Source organism: Dunckerocampus dactyliophorus, chromosome 12, assembly GCF_027744805.1.
Source record: "Dunckerocampus dactyliophorus isolate RoL2022-P2 chromosome 12, RoL_Ddac_1.1, whole genome shotgun sequence".
Taxonomy (NCBI): Eukaryota; Metazoa; Chordata; class Actinopteri; order Syngnathiformes; family Syngnathidae; genus Dunckerocampus; species Dunckerocampus dactyliophorus.
Genome location: NC_072830.1, coordinates 30,007,501 through 30,029,795, shown reverse-complemented (window position 1 = coordinate 30,029,795; position 22,295 = coordinate 30,007,501). Strand labels below are relative to the sequence as shown.

The following is a 22,295-nucleotide window of genomic DNA, read 5'->3' as shown; positions in this document are numbered from 1 at the left end:
GACCACAAAAGAGATCGGATTTGAACAAAAAGTCCAAATTGGGCAGCGTACCCTGCAGTGTAAACGGAACCTTAGATCCAAGATCCAAGAGCATGCCATAACAACGGGTGGTGCTGCACCCCCTCATCGGAACACTGATGAAAGTACTTTCCGTGAAAGGCGGGACAACAAGTTTGGCAAGTGGAGGATAAGGGGACAGCTACGTCAGGTACACTGGCGCACATTTGGGTCAAATATACAACGTACAAATTGGCAAATTGTACAAACAGCAAAAAAAACCCAAATAATAAAATAAACACGACAACATGAAGTCCAACGTTCATGAGGTCATACTGTATCATTTGGAATTTGTGCCTTTTTTTCAAGGAAGAACGTGACAATAAAATTGCATAAAACTTTATTTGTGACATCACAGGAGCCCTCAGTTCAGTGAGTATTAACCTTTTGTGGTAATTATTCCCAAAAGACGAGTAGGACTTTTCTGAGGTCCAGTTACCCCCCCATCATAAATTCAATTTGTTTGCAAAACGTCGAAATGGTCAGCAGATGATCACTGATGATCAGCTGAGATCAACCACTGAAATTGCTGCTGTTTTGTTGGGTCCTTGCAAATGACTTTACATCTTTAAATGGTACATGTCAAGAAAATGTACAGATGAAGTCGAACAATTTGATATTGTGTTGTGTTTGAGTTGCGTACTTTTGTCATTAATCAGGAACATTTCCTTCTTTGCAATGTTGGGAAAGAAACGTTGGTATTGTAAAATAGGAAAAAGATCCGAGTGAGTTGGCGTGCGCATTAAAAAGACTTTAGCGTGTGTACGATGAGTTTAGTGAGTTCAGTAACGGACTGGGTGTGGATGGGAACAAGAAAACGAGCGTTTGCTTTGAGAATATTGTGTAAAGTGGCAGCATACATTTTCACACGATGACGCCTATTTTTCCCCCCCAAAAAAGAAACACTTTAAAGTGCACAAAACAAGTTACGTGACTCGCATTCAGCGACTTTCAAAGCCAAGGAAGAAGAAAGCGGGAGCATGAAGCCTAATAGGTGCTTTAGTCATTTCTGAGATTTCATAGCTTAATCCGTTGTGAAAAGCTGAGGAGAAGAAAGGCTGCAAATGGCCCTCACTATTAATTTGATGTGACTTCTGTACAATAAGGCCCGCCGATCCCAGAAGGCCGTTTTCCAGCTTTACCTTCTTTCATCATCCTCAGCCCCTTGGACTGTTTCATGGAGCCGCGGCTGTAAGCCTCTTTGGTATTCTGTCTCTATAAGGCCGCTTTAAGACCATTATTACACATACAAATAGTCCGGCTGCCTCGCCCATTGTGGGGGGAATGGATTTAGCACAATTGGGGGAGCGTTTGTATTAAAAACACATATTCTACGCCTCATTTCCCTTCCATCTCATTTGGACTTTTTACAAATGGAAATGGAGCTTTTCCACCTTCTTGAAGGAATGCTGTCCTTTCAAAGCGTGTGAGCAGAGATGACAAACCTGATATTAAAATGGTTTTATTCAAATGAGAAGTACTCAACACCACGAGTCTGGATTGTGTTCTTCTAGATTAAGTAAGAGAGGGATTTTCATTTTGTATTGAAGAATTGGTTATTTTATTTTCTGCAAAGGTTGGCATGCACAGTGGCACCTCGGTTTTCAAGATTCATTTGTTCCAAAAGGTCAAACGAAAACTGGAACGTACGTAAACCGAGGCAAAGTTCCCTGAAGGAAATCATGTCAATCACCCAAAAATAGTAACAAAAAATACATTTTATAGAGAATGTTTACAGTTTGACAGTCCAAACACGAGGAATGGATGGAACTTACTGTTGATGCGGACTTCCAGTACATCTTGGCGAGATTGAATTCAATATTGTTTCTCGCCTTCTTTATCAAATTGCTGGCACTCGCACCTTTCTTTGGCCCCGTGGCGGGTTGTTTAGCAGTCGCACAAAAAAAAAAAAAACTGCTGACACCGATTCAGCAACATGGAGGGCGATTTGTCTGGGCACATTTTGGTTTTGCAGAACGATACAGTACAGAGCAGACGGACCAGCTTGTCACGTGTGATACTCTATGAAAACCAAGACGGTGTACGAAAACCGATGGAAAATTTGGTGAAAATTGTTGACAAAATCCAAATTATACACTTTATACAACTAATGTTTGGCTTTGTCAGTTTTGTAGCATCACTGTGTTTATTAATGTTACTGTCTATCACATTAAGAGCGGTTGTCAGCGTGTTGGCTGCATTCTTGTGTATGCGCATGGAGAGAAAGTCTTTAGAAGTGCAGCACACAACGCAGTTTTCCAGCTGTGAAACTAATACCCACAACAGTTTCTTATTTAAAGGTGACATTTTCAGTCCAGCTTTTGTATCGGATGTCATTTGACCACACAGGTGTACCTATTGAAGCGTCCTGTCCATTTCTGTTTTGTGGAGGTTTTACGTACATCAAAAAGGGAGGAGGTACACTGGGTGGGGGTCACTAACCCTTGAGAGAACATGTTGCATGAATGTGCTCTAATCCCATGTAATTAGTCTAATCACCGCACGCCAAACAGCTCGTCAGGGGCTGTGGGCTTGGGCAGGAGCACACACACACGCCATCATACCATCCTGATACCATCCTGATACCATCCTACCATCGATGGCCGGCCCGGATCCCCCGCTGGGCTACACGAGAGACGTCTTTGGAGAAACCATCGCTCTTCATTTATCCTTCACTGGATTGGGTCGGTGTTTGTCGTCTCTGTGGACGTGCAGTAGCTCTTTGAGCATCTCTCCTTGTGTCCACCTTTGTCCACATTTAAAAACACTAAAATGTCCAATGTCTCCGTATTAGTGGTGTTTCCAAACAGTTTTCCACATAAAACACATATTTCCCAGTGGTGCTGTAATGTCTGTGTGGCTTTGATAGCCAACCAGAATCATGAAGAGAAGGTGTCATAAAAACAAGACATGAAACGCTGCAGTATGCGAGCCAGTCCAGTAGTTGGCGAAGAACTAAGTGGATGCTCAACAGCTTTTCCATTGTCAGAAACTTCTGCTTAATATTTTATTTTATTTACTCAATATGTTCAAATGTTTGCACTTTAGGACCTAACAAACCTAACCTAACAAACTAAACTTTAAAAAATTGTTTATTGTATCTGTTTTGTGTGTCCTGCGATTGGCTGGCGACCAGTTAGGGTGTACCCCGCCCCTTGCCTGAAGTCAGCTGGCATAGGCTCCAGCATGAGGACAAGCAGTATAGAAAATGAATGTGTTTTCTTGTGTAAACAGTTCATCAGGTGCTAATGCTAGCCTTTTCTGTGCTGTCATGCCATGATGAAAGCTTGTTTTGTCAATAACGCACGACATCGACACTGGGGGGAGTTATTTGAAAATTCAGCCTTCAGTGACCAAAAAGTGAGATTTACCTGTGAGCAAAAGGCCCAAATACGTTAGCGTGCTGGTGTTTTTATGGACAAGCCTCCAGCTTGGATCTGCTAAGGTGCATCAGGAGTGATGTAAGGAATCCATGGCGGCGGCTACAGGAAGTCAAAATAATTACATCGATGCCTCCTACGTGATGTTTTTTTTAGCCCGATGCTTGCTAACGAGCTAACCTCAGCTGATACATTTCCTCATGCTGCGAGATTAGCCTTGGTGAAAAGACTTTGACGCCATCATTACATGCGGATAAAATAGAAATGATCATCCCTCGCCCTGCAATGCCCGTTCAGCCCTGAGGTATGAGGCTGAGTGACAAAAGGCCCGTATTTGCATACATTTACAACCCCCCCTCTTATGGAGGACACGATAAGAAACCTGTTCCACCTTTTTCCCCCGTGTCCCTGAATGTCTTGTGACAGATAAGTCAAGCTAATTCCACCGGATGTGTTCAAAAATGATGCTGCTGATGCCGGCTGAATCCCGGAGGTGTCGCCCGTTATAATCCTCACAGGGCGTCCAGCTCGATGTGGGCCGTGTTGGTTTTTTGTTGTTGTTTCGCAGCATAATGCACTGCAGGTGACAGCAGGAATTACCTGAAGGAGGACAAATGTGTAACACATTATCAAGCAACAGACAGTGAATGAGAGGGGGATAAAAGGATAATGGATGAGGGCGTCGTTATTACCTCGCCGCCGAAGCAAAAAGGTAGACAGACAAGATTAATCGAGGACGAGCGAGGCGCTCATGGCCCATCAGCGCCGCCCGTCTCCTCCATCCTTGTCTCGTTCTTTCTCCTCGCTCTTCCTCCCCTCCCACACCACCACCACAAAAAAAAGATAAGTGGAATCCAAAGTGATCAGCTTGGCACTCGCCATGGCAGCCGGAGGAAGCTGCAAGATCCGCCGTCCAGGCCAGGAAGATTTCAGTCATCTTAAGGCTGACAAGTCTCTGGAAAAGTCCCATTAGGAGAGAGCTTGCAGAAAAGAGCCTCGTATATCGCCAAGCTTCTTAAACTAAAAGTCCTCAAGCTGTTTATCTGCTCGATGTCTTCTCTAAATGTCTTCTTGGATAGCCGTCAGTGTGTGGACAGCCTGCCTCTTTAGTTCTTTGCTGATGTGTGTTTACTTGTTAGCAAACGATAGCATGCGCAAATAGGTTTACACTGACGGGGGGGGGGGTGTTAAACACGCAAGTAAAAGAACTTCATCATAATTAGCAACAGGGTGTCACACACAGTTTAGTTCCAAATGTGAAAACTGTAAATAGCTGATGGTGTTATATTTGTAAATAGTTATTTTGATGTAAAACAACCCTTTGTTGTGTTCATGTTGATGTGTAGTTGTTTTCATATTTCATTTGTGGATGAAATGTAAAAGCTGTTTTTCCTCCCTGTTTTAGTTGGGGACCGATATTTTCCTGAAACTTACCTACGTTCTACTGCTGAATGACTTGTCACATTTCAGAAATAACAACCACTCTGCGGGTGTCCCCTGCTAGGTTTCGGTAAATAAGCGGCCAGGCTGTAATTAGAGCATTGGCAGTAACTACAGTCACCTTCAGATCTCATCACAAAGTCCATGTGAGGATTTTCCTCCTGTTTTTCAGCCTTTTTTTCTCAAAGCAGCCATGAAATATTCCAACAAAGTAAAGAGTATCTCCGCCCACCTATCAGCGCTGCAGGGCTGGCTAATGTGCACGAAGTAGCGTGCTTGACGTAAATGCTATTGACAAACCTGGCTGGACGTTTGGGGCAGAGAAGCGGCAGCGTATTTCATGCATATTCATCCGTTTTATCCCACTGGTCTTTGCTAGAGCAGCCACGCCGTGTCATCTCGCCACACTCCAGCTTCTCTTCCAAATGGAGAGTGACACTGATTATGCAAATCTCATATCTTGTCCCCCCCACCACCAATACCTGCTACTTTACTCAACTTGTGTACGGGCCTCATCCAGAGTGGAGGGGACTTGTGTTGATGCATCATATTTTGGAATACACTTCATAACCGTCACTTTGGGGAGGATCAGATGTGCTTTGAAGCTCTTAAGTCTTTGCAGGATGGAAAAGGATGAATGTGATTTTGTGGATTATTTGACTGAGATTCTACTTTACCAAGTGAAATGCTAATGGTTTAAACGTTCAAAGCACCTGCGCAAAAGTTACCGAAAACTTAAGTACGTTTTTTTTTTTTTTATGTACCATTTTATATGAAATTATGTGTAATTCAATATTTTTAAAAAATTATGTTTATCCGTTTTTAAAGATATGAATGTTATTTGATTATACTTTTTATTGAGATGCTTTTGCCATTTTAGATGACTGTGTTAAAAATGAAGCAAAGGTAGAATTTTATAGTATTATTTTTATTTGCCTGTTAGGCAACGTTTCTGTAGCCTAAGTGCCCTTCTACTGTATTTACTGCAAAGCCATTATTTTCGGCAGATATTTCTATGTATTCAAGTGTCCCGTATCCCATAGAACTTGCATTGAATGAACAGTCCATGCATGACTTGTTTGTGTGTGTGTGGTCCGCCATGACACACAAATTGTGCCACCTGGGAGCGAAAGACAACTGAATTGTGTCGCTTGAACCAGGTCGTGTAAATCCAGCTTTGTAGTTAGCAGGATTATGCAAAAAGCACTCCACCAATTGAAAGCCACCAACCTACTTAGAAAGGCGGGGCATGGACCAAGGGATGATCCACGACAATCCGCTTTTTGTCTTTGTGAACAATGCACGGCCATCTTGGATAAGTTGCTTCATCATTGAATATCTGTCGTATCGGAGCTAACATTTGTCAAAACATGAACCCCCACTGCGTTGCCTGTGCTGTTATTTTTGTGACAGACACCGCATGGTGGCGCTGCTATTAACCCCCCAAAATTGACCCCATAGGTGGGATTGACTTGAAATTTCTCATACAGCTCATTGCAGTATTACGAAAGGCATGCTAGCATGTGGAGCATAGCATTTAGAGTGCAACTCAGGGGCGCCACAGAAGTTGTCCCAATGAAGCCACATCATCACACCACTCGCTCCCTTGCGACGGAGTGGTAGGGCCACAAAAAACAATTTTGAGAATAAAGTCCTGAATTTACGAGAGAGAAAAAGTTGTAATACCACGTTTGCCCGAGGCCAAAGGTCACATAAGTCCCCCCTTTTCGTAGCTGTCTCAGCCGATGCCTGATACGATGGCGTTTTAAAATAACCTGAGATTTTGAGAGTAAAGTCTTAAAGGCATCGCCTGAGACAGCTATGAAAGGGGGGGCTTTTGTGACCGTTGGCCTTGGGCATGTGGAGGAGGCGGACGGACGGAGAAAAAAAAAGCGTGCCTTGCCTGAAGCTGAACAGCTATGCTGTATTGTCCCCCCCCCACACGTAATATTACCACTTTATTCTGGGAAATGTGTGACTTGTTTCTCCTAAATTTACAACTTCATTCTCGAAATCTCTGGGTTTTTTGTTTTATTTTCAGTGTGGCCCAAATACTCCGTGGTGCGTTTAGACGTACGCTACACAAGCGCAGTCATTGTTGTCTGTATTCATCACACAGCCTGTGTGAAATCCATCCCTCGCCATATCACCCACAAAGAACCCTCCCCTCATCCTTCCATCAGCGTCCTGTGAGCCGGCCTTGCTTTCTTGGGGCTTTACGGCAGAAGGGAAGCCTATTAGACAAATGTGGCTAGTGAGGGTGCTGTGGCAGAACCATGTCAAACTGCTCCGCTCTCTCACTGAAACATCAGTCGTGCTGAATTGGATTATTTTCCTATTGAGAAGAAAAGTGCAGGCAATGCATTCTTATTTTTTTATTCTAACATCCATCACAGCGTGCTAGCCAATACGTAGCTAATGCTGTAAACGCAAGTCTCCATCCGCACCAGTGGACTTGAAACTGAATGTCCACATAAAAACACATTCACCAATCAGAAGCCTGACAAATGCCCCCACATAATACGCATGCCGTCTACCACCAGTATAGAATATATTTATATAATATATGAAACAAGCACCACATGTTTCCTTTTCTTGGGAGAATGAACAGAATAAGATTTTCATTGCATGGTATAACTGCTGTTTTACCATGCACATGACAATAAAACTCTCTTGAATCTTTTGAATCTTGAATCTTATGACACAAGAAGCTCTGTTTTACCTGTCCACACACACACACACACACACACACACTCACTCGCTGAAGCTGGATTTCTTGAACGTCTCCACTCTGGCCAGTTGGAGTTCTCCAAAACTCCGTTTTCGTTTTTGTTTGCGTGCGGACGAGAGGCCTAAACACAAGCAAGAAGGTGTGTTTTTCAAGTATTTCTGTGGACACGGCCTAAAGCTGCTGCAGGTGATTAGAGTCCGTCCGCACGCACAGAGCAGCTTTTCTATCAGTTGTCGCGTACGAGTTTAAACGCCGGCGTCACCCGTGCCCCTCCTCGGCGCATCCGTCACAACGTCCCCACTTTGCGCGGCCGGGATGTCGTGTGAGCGCAATGCAGGCCGGCCTCTGTCAGAGGAAGGAGAGGATGTTAAATTGCGTTATCGTGCGCGTCTCGGAGGCATTTCTCTCTGCAGCTGGCGGGCCAGGCGCATGCGCACGTGCCTCCTAATGAGCGTGCACGGGGGGGAGGAGGGGGCGACCTGCGTGGAAACAAAAGGCCGGGCTTGTCGGCCACAGCAGACCCCTTCCATCAACCCTCCGCCTCCTCCTCCTCGCCGCTCCCCCAGCCCTGAGCGTGACAGACCAAGAGCAGAGCGCCGGTCCCTTCCTGGTGGCGTGATTAGATTGGGGCCGAAGCCTCCAGCTGGCAGGCCTGTCTGCGACTGGAGGCGGCCGTCCCGGCGCTCGTCAGCGGCTGACACCTCTGACAGGCAGGGGACAGCTTCAGCAGACAGGTTCATTAAATGGCATTTTTTACAGCTGGGCCTCAAAAAAAATAAAAACTCAAATGAGGGCTGGGCTTTGTCAAAGCAGCAAGTCTGCAGGGGCCCCCGTGTGTCGCTCCAGACCGAAAAGCTTTGTTGTTATGACAAATCTTCTGATCGCGGCTGTTTGAAATCAGCTTTTTTTCCCCTCCTCTTTAGCCTCCCTTTTGTTGACAGCTAGCCCTTTGGCCTGCGCTTTGTCATGCCAGAGAAATGTTGGCTTTGGCTGGGCGGACACACGGTGCTACGCTAAAAATAGTATTATTTTCACTTGAGAAGCCATCGCTTCAGAAGTAACCCATTAAAGATGTTTCTGAAAGGGGCAAACCTCTCCCGAGGCCCCATGATTAGCTTGTGCAATGTGTGCCATGGAAGCGGTGCCGAGTGAAAACATCTTCTGCAGAGATGGTGACGGGCTGGCACGCCAGAAGGCACGCAAACTGGAGCTCAACCCGCAGTTCATCAAAGAACCCCGAGAATGAAAGAATCAAACAGTGAAAATGTGTGTCGGCACAGAGGAGCCAGGTGAGGAGATTGTCGTGGTAATTTAGTGCCCTTGTGCTGCATATTTTGCGCAGGTTCGATTCCCGACCATTTACAGTATATTCCCTATTTTATTCAGCGCCCCAAAAGTGGGACAATTTGGATGTCAACCCAAACGTTTCTATAAAAATCACGGGTGATGGCACCAAATCCTGTGAGACCTTTGCTGAAAATCAACTCAACTACTGTTTTGCTGTTTGAATGACAAGTGATGATATTAACGAGCAGTTTTAATTACCTTTCATGATCTGCACTGTGCACACGCAAACACCGCTGCCAAGCAATAACATAGCCTAGCATGGAAATCATAGCAACTTGGTTTTACTTTATCGTAGTTTTATTGTGGAGAACTGCTGGTGTACTGAGGCACCCTGCTGCTACCTTTTGTGCGCGGGTTCAATCCCCAGCCAGGGCCCCAACACCAAGCCATTACAGATGTCCAGTGTGGGTCCCAAGCCCAAATGGAAGGCTTGCGTCAGGAAGGGCATCCCGTTGAAAAAGTCCAAACAGTTTGACCCTGGAACAGATGAGTTCAATGACATTCTTTCCAGTGGGAAAACGAAATGACTTGAAAATCCGTTCACGTGCGTCCCTCACGTCCCTTCCGAGCTGCAAAACCTTCCCATGATGCATTTCAGCATTATGCACGGTACTCATACCACATCTGGCCATCGACACAAGGGGGGGGATAAAAGCGACCCTCACCTGCCTCCTCTCTTACCAAGCAGCCCCCGCCCCTCTGGGCCATGCTGTCTCTATGACAACTGTTTGAGTCGGGGATGGGAGGTTGTTGCAGAGGTGTCAAGCCGGGGGGGGGGCATTACCCTGGAGGAGAGCATCAGGGGATGCGGCTCTGCACATCCGCCATCTTCGTCTAATCCAATTTTAATTGAGCTCCAGAGATTTTGGCGGTGGCGTCGGGGTCGGGCCCGGGCTATTCCGTGGAGAAATTAAGGAGGAGGAGTGTGCTCCCGCCGCACACGTCCAGCGTGTCTCTGTTTGAAATGAGCATTAGCATCGCAGCTGACCTAGCTTAACATCTCACTCCTCCTCGCAGTACACGCACGTGCACGCACACACACACATGTACAGACACACACATACCTACACGCACACACACACACACACGCACGCACGCACACACGCACGTACACACACACGTACACGCACACACACACACACATACACACACACACACACGTACACCCCTACACACACACACCTACACACACACACACACATACACATACATGTACACACGTACACACACACACGCATGCACGCACACACACACGCACACACACACGTACACACGTACACACACACACGCATGCACGCACACACACGTACACACGCACGCACACACACACGTACACACGTACACACACACACGCATGCACGCACACACACACGTACACACGCATGCACGCACACACACACACACACACAAACACACACGTACACACACACACGTACACACACACACACACATACACCCCTACACACATACACGTACACACACACACACACACACGTACACACACACACACGTACACACATACACGTACACACACACACACACATGTACACACACACATGTACACATACACACACACACACGTACACACATACACACACACGTACACACATACACGTACACACACACACGTACACACACACTCGTACACACACGCACGCTTTTACCACCTTGCTGCTCTGTTACGTCTTTATTCTCACACCAGAATGCGTGTGTGATGATGACCCCCCCCAGAGCTGATGAGGTCGGCCTTCAGGACAAGATTGTTCCAAGAGAAGTGAGATGGAAAGGGGGTGGGGGGGTCTTAGTTTTCTTTGTAGGACCCAACCTTTGTCTGCCGTCCTCATCGCTTTTCTTTTTGATTTTTATTTGATTTTCTTTTTTTGGAACGTGTCACACCCCACATGGGGTCTGGCTTTGCTCTGGTGGTGACACCTGGGGGGTGGCTTTGTAAAGCACTAGAATATAACACGCTGACCTTTGGATCACAAGCAACCAGCCGATCGGTGGCGAGCACAAGGAGCTAGCATAGCAGCCCAGGTCTTCTCAAACAGCGCAAATACCTGCGACTCAAACGCACAACAGTCAAAGGAAACACATTGCAATAGGAGCATTAACAGGAAGTGGAAGCTTACCAAAATAAAACCAGTAGCATCACTAAACACTTTTACACTACAAATATTTGGAGCCTTTTAATGTGAAAGAAAAACACAAACACAATTCAGTTTGTCCAACATTTGTAAATCTCCACAACACGTTGCCCTAAATTCCACATGTTTACAACCGCAATGCATTGAGCCTTGAAGGCACCACGCCATGAGCTGCCGTGTCCATCTCGTAAACACCCTGGTGTTTCACAGGTCTTGGCGTACACCGAGGGTCTCCACGGCAAATGGATGTTCAGCGAGATCCGTGCCGTCTTCTCCAGGCGCCACCTCCTGCAGAACAGCGCCGTGGAGGTCTTCATGGCCAACAGGAGTATGTCACATGACGCACCGTGCCGTAATGTTGAAAATATCGTGGGTATGTTATTGTTAAGGAATATATCAACGTGTCTGTTGACAGCATCGGTCCTCTTCAACTTTCCCGACCAGGCCACTGTGAAGAAAGCGGTCTATAGTCTTCCCCGAGTGGGAGTGGGGACCAGCTATGGACTACCTCAAGACAGGTGGGTCACACCATTACCAAGTCAGCCAGAGGTGTTAGATGGGTTCTTGCACAGTAAACTCATGCCTGCAAGCCTTCATGTGCCTTCTTTGAGCGCTGGGAACCGAAAGGCCATCCCCAAAGTTCCAAGCATACAGTTGTCCAAAACGTCTTGCTAAGGTGAGGAATTTAGATTTAGGGCAGGGTGGTCAAAGTTAGGCCCGAGAGCCATTTGTGGCCCGTAAATAAATGACTAAAAATGGCCCACATCAGAAAACAAATGCTTAGGGATCAGGACCATAACACACAAGATTTATGAGAAAACCAACTGAAATGCAAAGCCGTCATACTTGCAGGCTTATGCTAGGGAATTGTTGAGCATGTCTTCAACTACTTTGGATTGTTTTCAGGTTTTTTTGCACGTTTAGTAAACAAAAAATACAATATTAAAGTGGCCCCTCGCAATCTTCCATTTTTTTCTATGCAGCCCTCAAAGTAAAAAGTTTGGACATCACAAATTTAGGGGACCGTAAGACGTCTAGTCAGACTCTCCTGACTGACTGATGCGCAGGGCGGCCATTACGTTGATGGCGAGCTACCAGTAGATTGCCAAGATAGTTTGGGTCGATGTCGTAAACGTCACTTTGTAGTTGTCATATGACATCAGTCAGCTGACATTAAACTCCCCTCCTGATTGGCGCTCGCTCCCCGCAGCGTTTCAAGCTAACACGAAGATGCAACTTTCATCTTTATGATTGTGATGATGGATGAACTAACTCTGCTCTAAGATGTCTATATCTATAACTAAAGTTATCTGTTCACTTGTAGCGGCTAGCTATGTAGAAAAAAAGTGTATTGTTGACTGGCTTTGCTTGGCGTCATGAACTCTACTACAGAAATCAGTGTTTTCTACACGTTGGCTTCTTAAACTATTATTTCATGATGACATTAAAAATGTGCCCATTGGTGAAACCTTTTCAATATGTTGTCTTGACTTGGGCTGCATCATCATTTTCCATTCTTGTACATGGCTAATGTTTGCTAGCAAATGCTAACTGGATGTAATACATGAAGTGTGTGCTAATGGACGTAACGTAGCTAATGTGACTGACATATTAGCAGTACTCACTCACTAGTACACAACTACTCAGGACTTCTGTGGAATGATCTTTATTTCCATATTGAAGTGAATCATGATAGCAACTACTTTGATGACCTGGAAACTTTGAAATGTGAATGTGAAATACTAATCATGAATATTTACAATAGAACTTAAGAGTTTACCATTTAGATTTTATATATGTGATATGTTTTATAGAAAGAGTAGATCATCTACTTGTACTTGCATGCTGAAAAGGTGCGTGCACGCCTGATATACATGTATAACCTACAGAAATACATACTCATATTTGATTCAAATAAATATATGTATTTTCTATACTTATAGTAGGATGTAGATCTTTGGGACTTGGTCGTTTTAAAAGTAGCTCGCAGGCTGAAAAGTGTGAGCAGGTGGTCCAGAAATCAGAAGGTTGGCGGTTCGATCCCTGCTTCCTCATCCAGTCAGTCGTATCCTTGTGATGTGTCCCGTGATCAAGATTGAATGTGTCATGTTCTCCGCTTCGTGCGTTCGTTACCACCGATTTGCGTCTTATTTGTGCTTTTCCAGGCGAATCTCATTGGCGAACCCTCGGCAGCTTTTCAAAGCGTCCAACATGACGCAGCGCTGGCAGAGGAGAGAGATCTCCAACTTTGAGTACCTCATGTTCCTCAACACCGTTGCAGGTAAGGCTGTGTACAACGTATGCAACTTAGGACGGAGACAAGTTTTGGACTATATCTTCCTTGAGAGATGTTCCAAAACCGTATAGCTGCCAGTCAACTTCATTGATTCTGATGTGTTTTCTTCCTTTTCCAGCAAGACTTTATCGAAATGGAAAGTGTGATGTTTAAACCAATTATCTTTATGTGTATCTTAAGCGTAAGAGCCTCATGACTGCAGGTTTCGCCGCCACCATCAATAAGCAAAGCACCGCAGAAAGAGCGCTCAGCCGTGGCCTCCTTTCTTCGCCACTCCGCCTCGTCCTTAAGTGGTCGTCGACGGCGCTGCCGCAACACACTTCAGTGTTGCTGTTTGAAGCGTGCGAGTCGGCGCAGCACACTCGGCGGGATAATTAGGCTTCCTGAGAGCGTACACGAGTGCGTCTGTGCACTTGTGAAGGCTCGCCAGTCGACTCTCTGATCTGAAGTGAAGCTAACAGGGGAGGCGAGCGAGGGCCGCGCGCTAGTCTGAGAGGTGTCATCCTCCGTCTCGCTGAGCGCTCATGCATATTTATATTTAGCCTCTGCGCACTCGCGTTCGATACATTATTGTCAGCTAATTAGATGGAAGCCAGACAGAAGAAAACATGCAGAAAATTCATTAGAAATCCCTGGTAATGACCCGAGCTGACAGCCATGTCAGAAAGCAAGCAGACAGGCGGGTGTGGGGTGCTGAGAAGGGGTGCGAAGGGGAAGTGGTCTTCTAATTAACCACTATTCCACTATTATTAACATCCTGACACCCCCCGACACCAGCTACGCCAGCACCACGACTCTTGGCTCCACACCGATGCAGCTTCTTCCTCATCACAACCTGAATGCTTTCAGCCTCCGCTGGCCACCTAACACCCCCACAGAGGGCTTCATTCACAACGGAATCAGCGGATATGATAAATGCAAAGGTCACTGTAGCACGAGAGGAGTTTAGTAGTAGTTTTTGGTGCAAGTATGTGGAAGATGTTAGCAGTGACGTGCGTTGAGGTTCGTGGCTCATGAGTTTTTTGTTAATACATGATGCTCATTAAGGGGACAACCAAAAATAAGAATAATAATTCACTTTAGTTCAAAAATGTTTTCAAATTGTTTTCAGATACTTCGTAGTCCCATTTATTATCTTTTTATGAAATGAAAAACAGCTGTGTTCTATGAAGTGCAAGTTCTGATACTTTGTTGTAAAGGTCCAATTTTCTCCTGGTGAGCTTGGTGAGCCATCTAAAACCTCCGATACAAGCTGCCCATTCCAGACTCTGCCCTGGGACTTCTGTTCAGCAGCACGGGTGGAACCCACATGATCACAACAACAATGTGTGCTAACTTGCTAACAAGTAGCAAGGAGCAGGAGTGATGTTGGCCACGTGGCAGTTTTTTTTTTTGTATGACCGAGCTCGTCCCGCATTTGAAGCAGCATCACAAAAGACCACAGCGCCAAACAAGCCTCTGGCTCCCCCAATCATCCAACGCTGTCCCAAACATTTGCAAAGCGTGAGAAACTCCTACGGGAATGAAAAATGTCATTAGCTATATCAGAAAAGAGCCCGCCAGTGTTGGTGGTGAGGAATGTGAAGTTTAAACGCTTCATTGAGCCCCCCCAGCCTGGCCACCTTGTGTTTACGCGCCATAGAGCTGCACCCCACATGCACAAACAAGTAAATGGGTCAGTGTTTCCTCATAGCATCTGTTGCTGGCGTGTTCTCTGTGTGGCTAATATCACTTGATAAAGCCTTTTCTAACATTCTACACAACAAAATGAGTCATGTATGATTCCCGCTGATATCACATTCATATTGATATCGGATGATGCCCAAGGCTGCAACACCGGTATCGTGTCAGAAGTGAAAAAGTTTGCCCCCCTCGTGGTTATTTGCTTTGGTAGACTGCGCACCTAATTGAATAGAGATGTTAATTGGAGAATTATGGCAAAAATTGTGGGACTAATCCTAATCAATTAAGACAAATGAATTGTCCCAGGATCTTAATTTGTCATTGTTTACTTCCGTCTTGAAGGGAACGGTTTGGGGAAAGCCCTTTTCTGTTCCCGGGTCACACCGCAAGAAGAACTTTGGAGCACTGTGATCTTTGACCTGACAACGGTTCTTCCGTACCAAAGTTGCCACATACGCCCGCCAACATCTTGCAGGAAGTCTTCCAGGCGAGAGGAAGCTGTTGGAGCCGCAAGCGTTTGACTGCAGTCGTGTCCCCCGGTACTTGTGAAGAAAGCGTCATCAGCGCTGAACAAGGCCAAGCCTTCTACTTCATGTGCATCGTTTCTAGTTGCTGTCATTATGAGCAGCGGTCAGAAATCCAACAAAGTGTCTTCAGCATCACAGCTCACTCTTGACCCCGCAGCTGTTTCGCGTCTCCACAAAAAACAAAAGCATCGACTTAAAACGTGTTCCCGCGTCTTCCCACGGATTTCTTCCGACACGTTTTGCCATCTGAAAGCCATATTCCTACGCCTGCCAGAGCGCGCTCACATCTGGTCAGCGCGCGGATCAAACTAGCAGACGTGCGGAGTGGAGCTTGACCCTCTGCTGGCTGATACAGTGCAACTCAGCGGGCGGCGGCACGAGGAGCACACTAAATATTTCCATGTAGCACACTGGCGCTCACCATCATCCTCCCCAAGAGACTGGAAGTGCGTCTCGTTAAAGGCTGAGAGATTTGCGGGCTTGTCGGAATGCAGCATGCTGATCGTTCTCGAGCGGTGGAGGCCTGCGGTGTAGTCTGCCGCGCTTTCACCCCCTGCGGTTTCCCCCATGGCAGCCTTTCATCACTGACACATTTGTGATGTCTCTCCATGTGTCCAGGCCGGACTTACAACGACCTCAGCCAGTATCCCATTTTTCCGTGGGTTCTGGCCAGCTACGACTCAGAGGAGCTGGACCTCACCCTGCCGGCCAACTTCAGAGATCTCTCCAAGGTACTGCAGACTTTAGGCCAGGCTACTCCACTAGATAATGAAGAGGGTCACCGTTTCGAAACTATAATGGCCCAAGGGCCGATATGTGCTGTCCCATAATGCTCACTTGATGCTTTTATTTGATATGACTTGCAAACATACTGTAGCTTTCTAGAAAAATTGAACTTGATGTTTTAGTATAACAGCAAAAGTGCATTTTACAAAAATACGGTGCATCACAGAATGAGTTTGGGTCAATTAAATGTGCGTCAAATAAATGAGCTGCTGTTTTGTTGGGCATCAGATCCCAACTCGTTTACAGCGGCTGGCATTGCAGTCCTTTATCATCTCTGCGGTGGTGAATAGTGTGGCATCACTCACAGTTGCCTTTTAAGGTTTTTCATTTCTGTGTGCGTCAATCCAAGGATCAAGAATCTTTAGTGTCATTGTGTTTCCACACAGCCGAACTACAATTGGTATCCGAGCTGAAAATGAATGAACGAATCTGAAAGGTTCTATTCCTTCACTACGTTACAAAGTAAACACCTCGGCTCCCCCGCTACATTTACAGTAAATGCATATTTTGTAATCCCAATTTTAGGTATCTACAGAACAGCTCGTATGGGTCTCTAGACACACTAGAAACACTGTTGGATTCAAGGAAGAACCGGTAGCAAAGTGTTACAATAGGATCTGAATGTAAAGGTAGGAACTTTTAACACAGGTTGAGGGGACGGTTTCAGGGAGACACATTACAGAAAGTGAGACGGGCCAGTGCCTTTAAAGAGAAGTTTTTCTTGTCCTGTCCAGCCATGACGGCAGATGGTATTGTTGATCCAAATGCCCTCACATGCTCAACAGATGTGCTCTGCCGGGGAAAAGTGTGAGAATTAATTTGACTTTGATGTTTTATTGTTATGCAAAGCGGCCGGTCCGGAGCAGGAGGGGACAGAGAAGGAGATAAAAGAAAGCAGAGGGAGGCGTGTGGGGCAAGAGGGGGAAAATAGAGACAATTGCGACAACTGAAATGGAGGCTAATTGTGACAACAATAACAGAACAACAGAAACAAACAGGACGACATAAGCAAATGTCTGTGAAAACTATAAAGACCCTGACGGAAAGGACAAAATAATATGAAAAACCATAATGACAATACTGCATTGAAACAGTCACACATAATAGTAGTAATGAAATGATGAACTATGATAGTGATCACAATGACAATACTGCATTGAAACAGTCACACATAATAGTAGTAATGAAATGATGAACTATGATAGTGATCACAATGACAATACTGCATTGAAACAGTCACACATAATAGTAGTAATGAAATGATGAACTATGATAGTGATCACAATGACAATACTGCATTGAAACAGTCACACATAATAGTAGTAATGAAATGATGAACTATGATAGTGATCACAATGACAATACTGCATTGAAACAGTCACATAATAGTAGTAATGAAATGCTGAACTATGATAGTGATCACAATGATAATACTGCATTGAAACAGTCACATAATAGTAGTAATGAAATGATGAACTATGATAGTGATCACAATGATAATACTGCATTGAAACAGTCACACATAATAGTAGTAATGAAATGATGAACTATGATAGTGATCACAATGATAATACCGCATTGAAACAGTCACACATAATAGTAGTAATGAAATGATGAACTATGATAGTGATCACAATGATAATACTGCATTGAAACAGTCACATAATAGTAGTAATGAAATGATGAACTATGATAGTGATCACAATGATAATACTGCATTGAAACAGTCACACATAATAGTAGTAATGAAATGATGAACTATGATAGTGATCACAATGATAATACCGCATTGAAACAGTCACACATAATAGTAGTAATGAAATGATGAACTATGATAGTGATCACAATGATAATACTGCATTGAAACAGTCACATAATAGTAGTAATGAAATGATGAACTATGATAGTGATCACAATGATAATACTGCATTGAAACAGTCACTGATAATAACAATAACGTCATTGTAAAAACTAGAATCATACTGCTGATATCACCGTCGCTGTAATAAAACCAACAACATAATAACACCCGGTTAGCTCAGTGAGTAATGTGGGGAGAACGTGTGTACTGTGAGTGTGCATATGTACACATACGTGTGTACAGGTATCTCTGGATGTGTGCATGTCTGCATGTATATAAAGGTGCACGAGTGGGTGAGCGTGTAATTGTCACTGAAATGCGTGAAAGGAGAGGGGCTGCCTTCCACCACCCAGCAAGCTCCGCCCCACACAACCAGGCCGAGCCGGGTGGCAAAGATGTAACACCCAGCACCTGCCCCCACGGAGCAAACCCCTGGGTATCCCCGATAAAAGGAATCAAATAAAATAGATAAATAGATAAAAAAATAAATGAATAAAAGCATACACACACACACAAGGTAAGTTTAACGACCTCTCCTGTGGCCCTTCCATCCCTCCCCCTCCTCCTGCCACTCATCTCTGTGTTTGCTAGTCTCCAACAAAGGTAGAACATGTTCAATGTTCATTTCTCCATTGCATCTGCCATTAATATGCGTTTTACGATAAAACTCTAATTACCAAATCTGGAATGGATTCATTGCATTTACAGTTCATGATTTCATATGGGAAACATTTATTCGGCTTTCGAGTTTGGTTGGACCTTTTGAAATGGATTAATGACGAAGACCAAAGTTCCATTGCTCCATTCCGACTGCGTACAGACTGATGCCGTGTTTTCATTCCGTTCCTGGATGTTTTACCTCCGCCGAGGAGGTTATGTTTCGTTATGTTTCTGCCGGCATTTGTCTGTTTGTCTTCCAAATAACTTGAAAAGTTTCAAATGGATTTGGATGAAATGTTCAGGAATTGTCAGAATTGGGAAATGGGAGAACCGAGTGCATTTCGGGGCTGATCCGGCTCACCGTCTGAATCCAGGAATTTATCCAAGACTGATCCAGATAATGGAATCATTCCGGCTACTATAATCCAGAATATGAAAAAAATAGGGGGGCTTTGCAATTTTTAGCCACAAACACCATAATATTTAACAACGGCAATATAGACACTGTGGAATGTGGAGTGTGCCAACGGATTTGTTGTCTCTTCAAAAGCTGCCGCGCTACTGGAGATCCAGAAGAAAAGCGCCATTCGTGAAAATGCAATTTCTGTGAATAACTACTACTAATATTGATATCTTTATGAATCCGGTTGCTCATGCTATGTCTTCATGGTCAAGGAATGTAAATATGCAGATGAAATACATGTCGGACTCATATTTATGGTGTAAATCGCAGTGTGGGCGGAACTATGGCGCTTGGCGGAGGTCTGCGTTCTCCGAGTGCTTTTCTACTTTTTTCAATCTTTACTCCAGTTGGTCAGTCACTGAAGTGTCGATGTTCCAAGTGTCCACGTTAGTGGGCTTCTTCTCCCTGACCTGTTACATCACGGTTGCCGACAAAATTGGCAAATCATCAAACAGCAAAAGAGTGTTCATTTGTCACTGCTTCTGCTGTGCGAGTGCACACTTCCGACTCAGATGTTCGATCTCTTTGTGGCCTGACGGCTTTCTGTCGTCTTTTTCAGAGTCTAAGTAGATCGTGAAGGGGAAGACAGCGGCTCCCTTCAGCACAAACTTTGGCCTGGTTTACATGTTTCCCACTCCCTCTCATGCTGCAGCTCAGTGACCTGAAAACATTCACATTCCTGACGCAAATCTCTTTTCTGACTCCACACTGCACTTTGTCATGGCCGTACGCCACAGATTGCTCAGATGTTTCGAATGTGAATCACATTCTGCTCTGCTGACAAAGACGTATGCAAACAGGGCAAGCCTTTCAATATGCTGGGAAAAAACAGAATGTGTTAAGTTCAGATTTCTGCAGGTTCCAGAAATGCTGGGATTTGTAATTATTTGTATTCAAGCTTTGAAAACTGATTGGCTTTTGAAGGAATTACCATTTTATATTAGCTCAGCCAGAAAGTCTACTTAAAGGTACATGATGCTAATGGCAATCGTAATGGGAGACGGGGTGGTTGAGTTTATTCTGAACATGCTTAACAAAGTCACATTAAAGTACATCACATGTTCACACTTGCCCAATTCAACCCAATCATGTCTGAAAAGGAGTAGGAAGAAGCAGGTCTTGTGTGGGCCTTGAATTTAATCTGAGCAGATCTGTCTCTGTATAGCATAATACTGTATGTCTTTAAATCTCAAGGTAGTTGTATATGATGTGTTGGATGTGTATATGATGTGTTGGATGTGTATATGATGTGTTGGATGTGTATATGATGTGTTGGATGTGTATATGATGTGTTGGATGTGTATATGATGTGTTGGATGTGTATATGATATGTTGGATGTGTATATGATGTGTTGGATGTGTATATGATGTGTTGGATGTGTATATGATGTGTTGGATGTGTATATGATGTGTTGGATGTGTATATGATGTGTTGGATGTGTATATGATATGTTGGATGTGTATATGATGTGTTGGATGTGTATATGATGTGTTGGATGTGTATATGATATGTTGGATGTGTATATGATATGTTGGATGTGTATATGATGTGTTGGATGTGTATATGATGTGTTGGATGTGTATATGATATGTTGGATGTGTATATGATATGTTGGATGTGTATATGATGTGTTGGATGTGTATATGATGTGTTGGATGTGTATATGATGTGTTGGATGTGTATATGATGTGTTGGATGTGTATATGATATGTTGGATGTGTATATGATGTGTTGGATGTGTATATGATATGTTGGATGTGTATATGATGTGTTGGATGTGTATATGATATGTTGGATGTGTGCCGCAGCTGCGAGGTGCTGGAAATTCTTGAAAATCAAGATAGAAGTCCTTGTATGTCAGATTTAGTGCAATAATGTAACTTATAGGAAAATGAAGAAGTGAAACACAGAAAAAGTTATGTCGTTAATCAAGATTGTTGGGTCCGGTCCATCCATCATTCCCATTGCTCAGCTTTTGGTGCTGACCAGGTGGGCCAAAAACATCCAGTGTTTATGTCTGAGTTTGTGTGTGTGTGTGCTTGGCGTGGACCGTCAGCCACGTGAGCATCCCTCCGGCCACGTGGAGACAGTTATGTATTGTAATGTATTCCGCTGACATCCTCCCATGCTGTTTACAGGCCTCAGCTGCCTTCATTAGCATGAGTTCACAGCCCCCATCGCTTGACAGTTGTCCTTGGAACCCCGCGGCTCTTAACTCCACAAGTTCACACCGCTCGCTACGCCCTGGCGTTCAATAATGGATGACACCGTCAGACGACTAGACCCTGATACCGAAAACACTCGACATTAGGTACACCTGCACAGCCGAGTGCCAACTAATATTAACTGTTGTTCACCACAGCAAACTACAAGCACAACAATAAACAGGGTGTGAAATCAAAACCTCCCTGACAGTGTCAATTCAAACTGAGTCAAGAGTGACTTTGATTGGATCACAGTCAGTTGTGCAGGTGTGCCTAATCAAGTGGCTGGTGGATGTTATAATATACGAATATATGATTTTATTTTTACAGCAAACTCCATGCAGTTCTCACAGACAGATTGTGATGAAAAACAAAACGTCATTAAAATCCATTTGCCAGTACAATGTTACCGTTACGTTACGGGAGCTTGAAATGATAAATGACAAGACATGTTGGATTTTATAGTTTAAATGCAAATTTTAATTTTGTAAAATAAATAACAAATAAATAAATAAGTCGCATACCATAAATGACACACAGTAGGACGTACACCCCGGTTTTTTGGTTAATGGCGGAAATGTATGCATTTTGTTTTTGTTTTTGTTTTTTTACATTTTCCAGTTAGCACATCTGGAGCACATCTTGTTGAGTCCAACTGTGTTGTTATATCACAAACATCCTTTTTATCAGCATCCTTAGCTTTCTGACCAAA

At 44.3% G+C, this 22,295-nt stretch overlaps 1 protein-coding gene across 9 annotated transcripts in view; it reads left to right on the top strand.

Annotated features, from left to right (window-relative positions):
- Positions 1–22,295, top strand: part of LOC129191056 (neurobeachin-like) — a 249,397-nt gene that overhangs the window by 172,113 nt on the left and 54,989 nt on the right. For all 9 annotated transcript variants that reach the window (XR_008573133.1, XM_054794030.1, XM_054794029.1 and 6 more), the window contains 4 exons: positions 11,313–11,430; positions 11,518–11,620; positions 13,268–13,383; positions 16,227–16,339. Coding sequence is in view for 8 of the 9 variants with exons in the window: in XM_054794030.1 (XP_054650005.1) it covers positions 11,313–11,430; positions 11,518–11,620; positions 13,268–13,383; positions 16,227–16,339 (450 nt within the window). In the remaining variant the exon portion in view is untranslated. The remainder of the gene's footprint in view (positions 1–11,312; positions 11,431–11,517; positions 11,621–13,267; positions 13,384–16,226; positions 16,340–22,295) is intronic.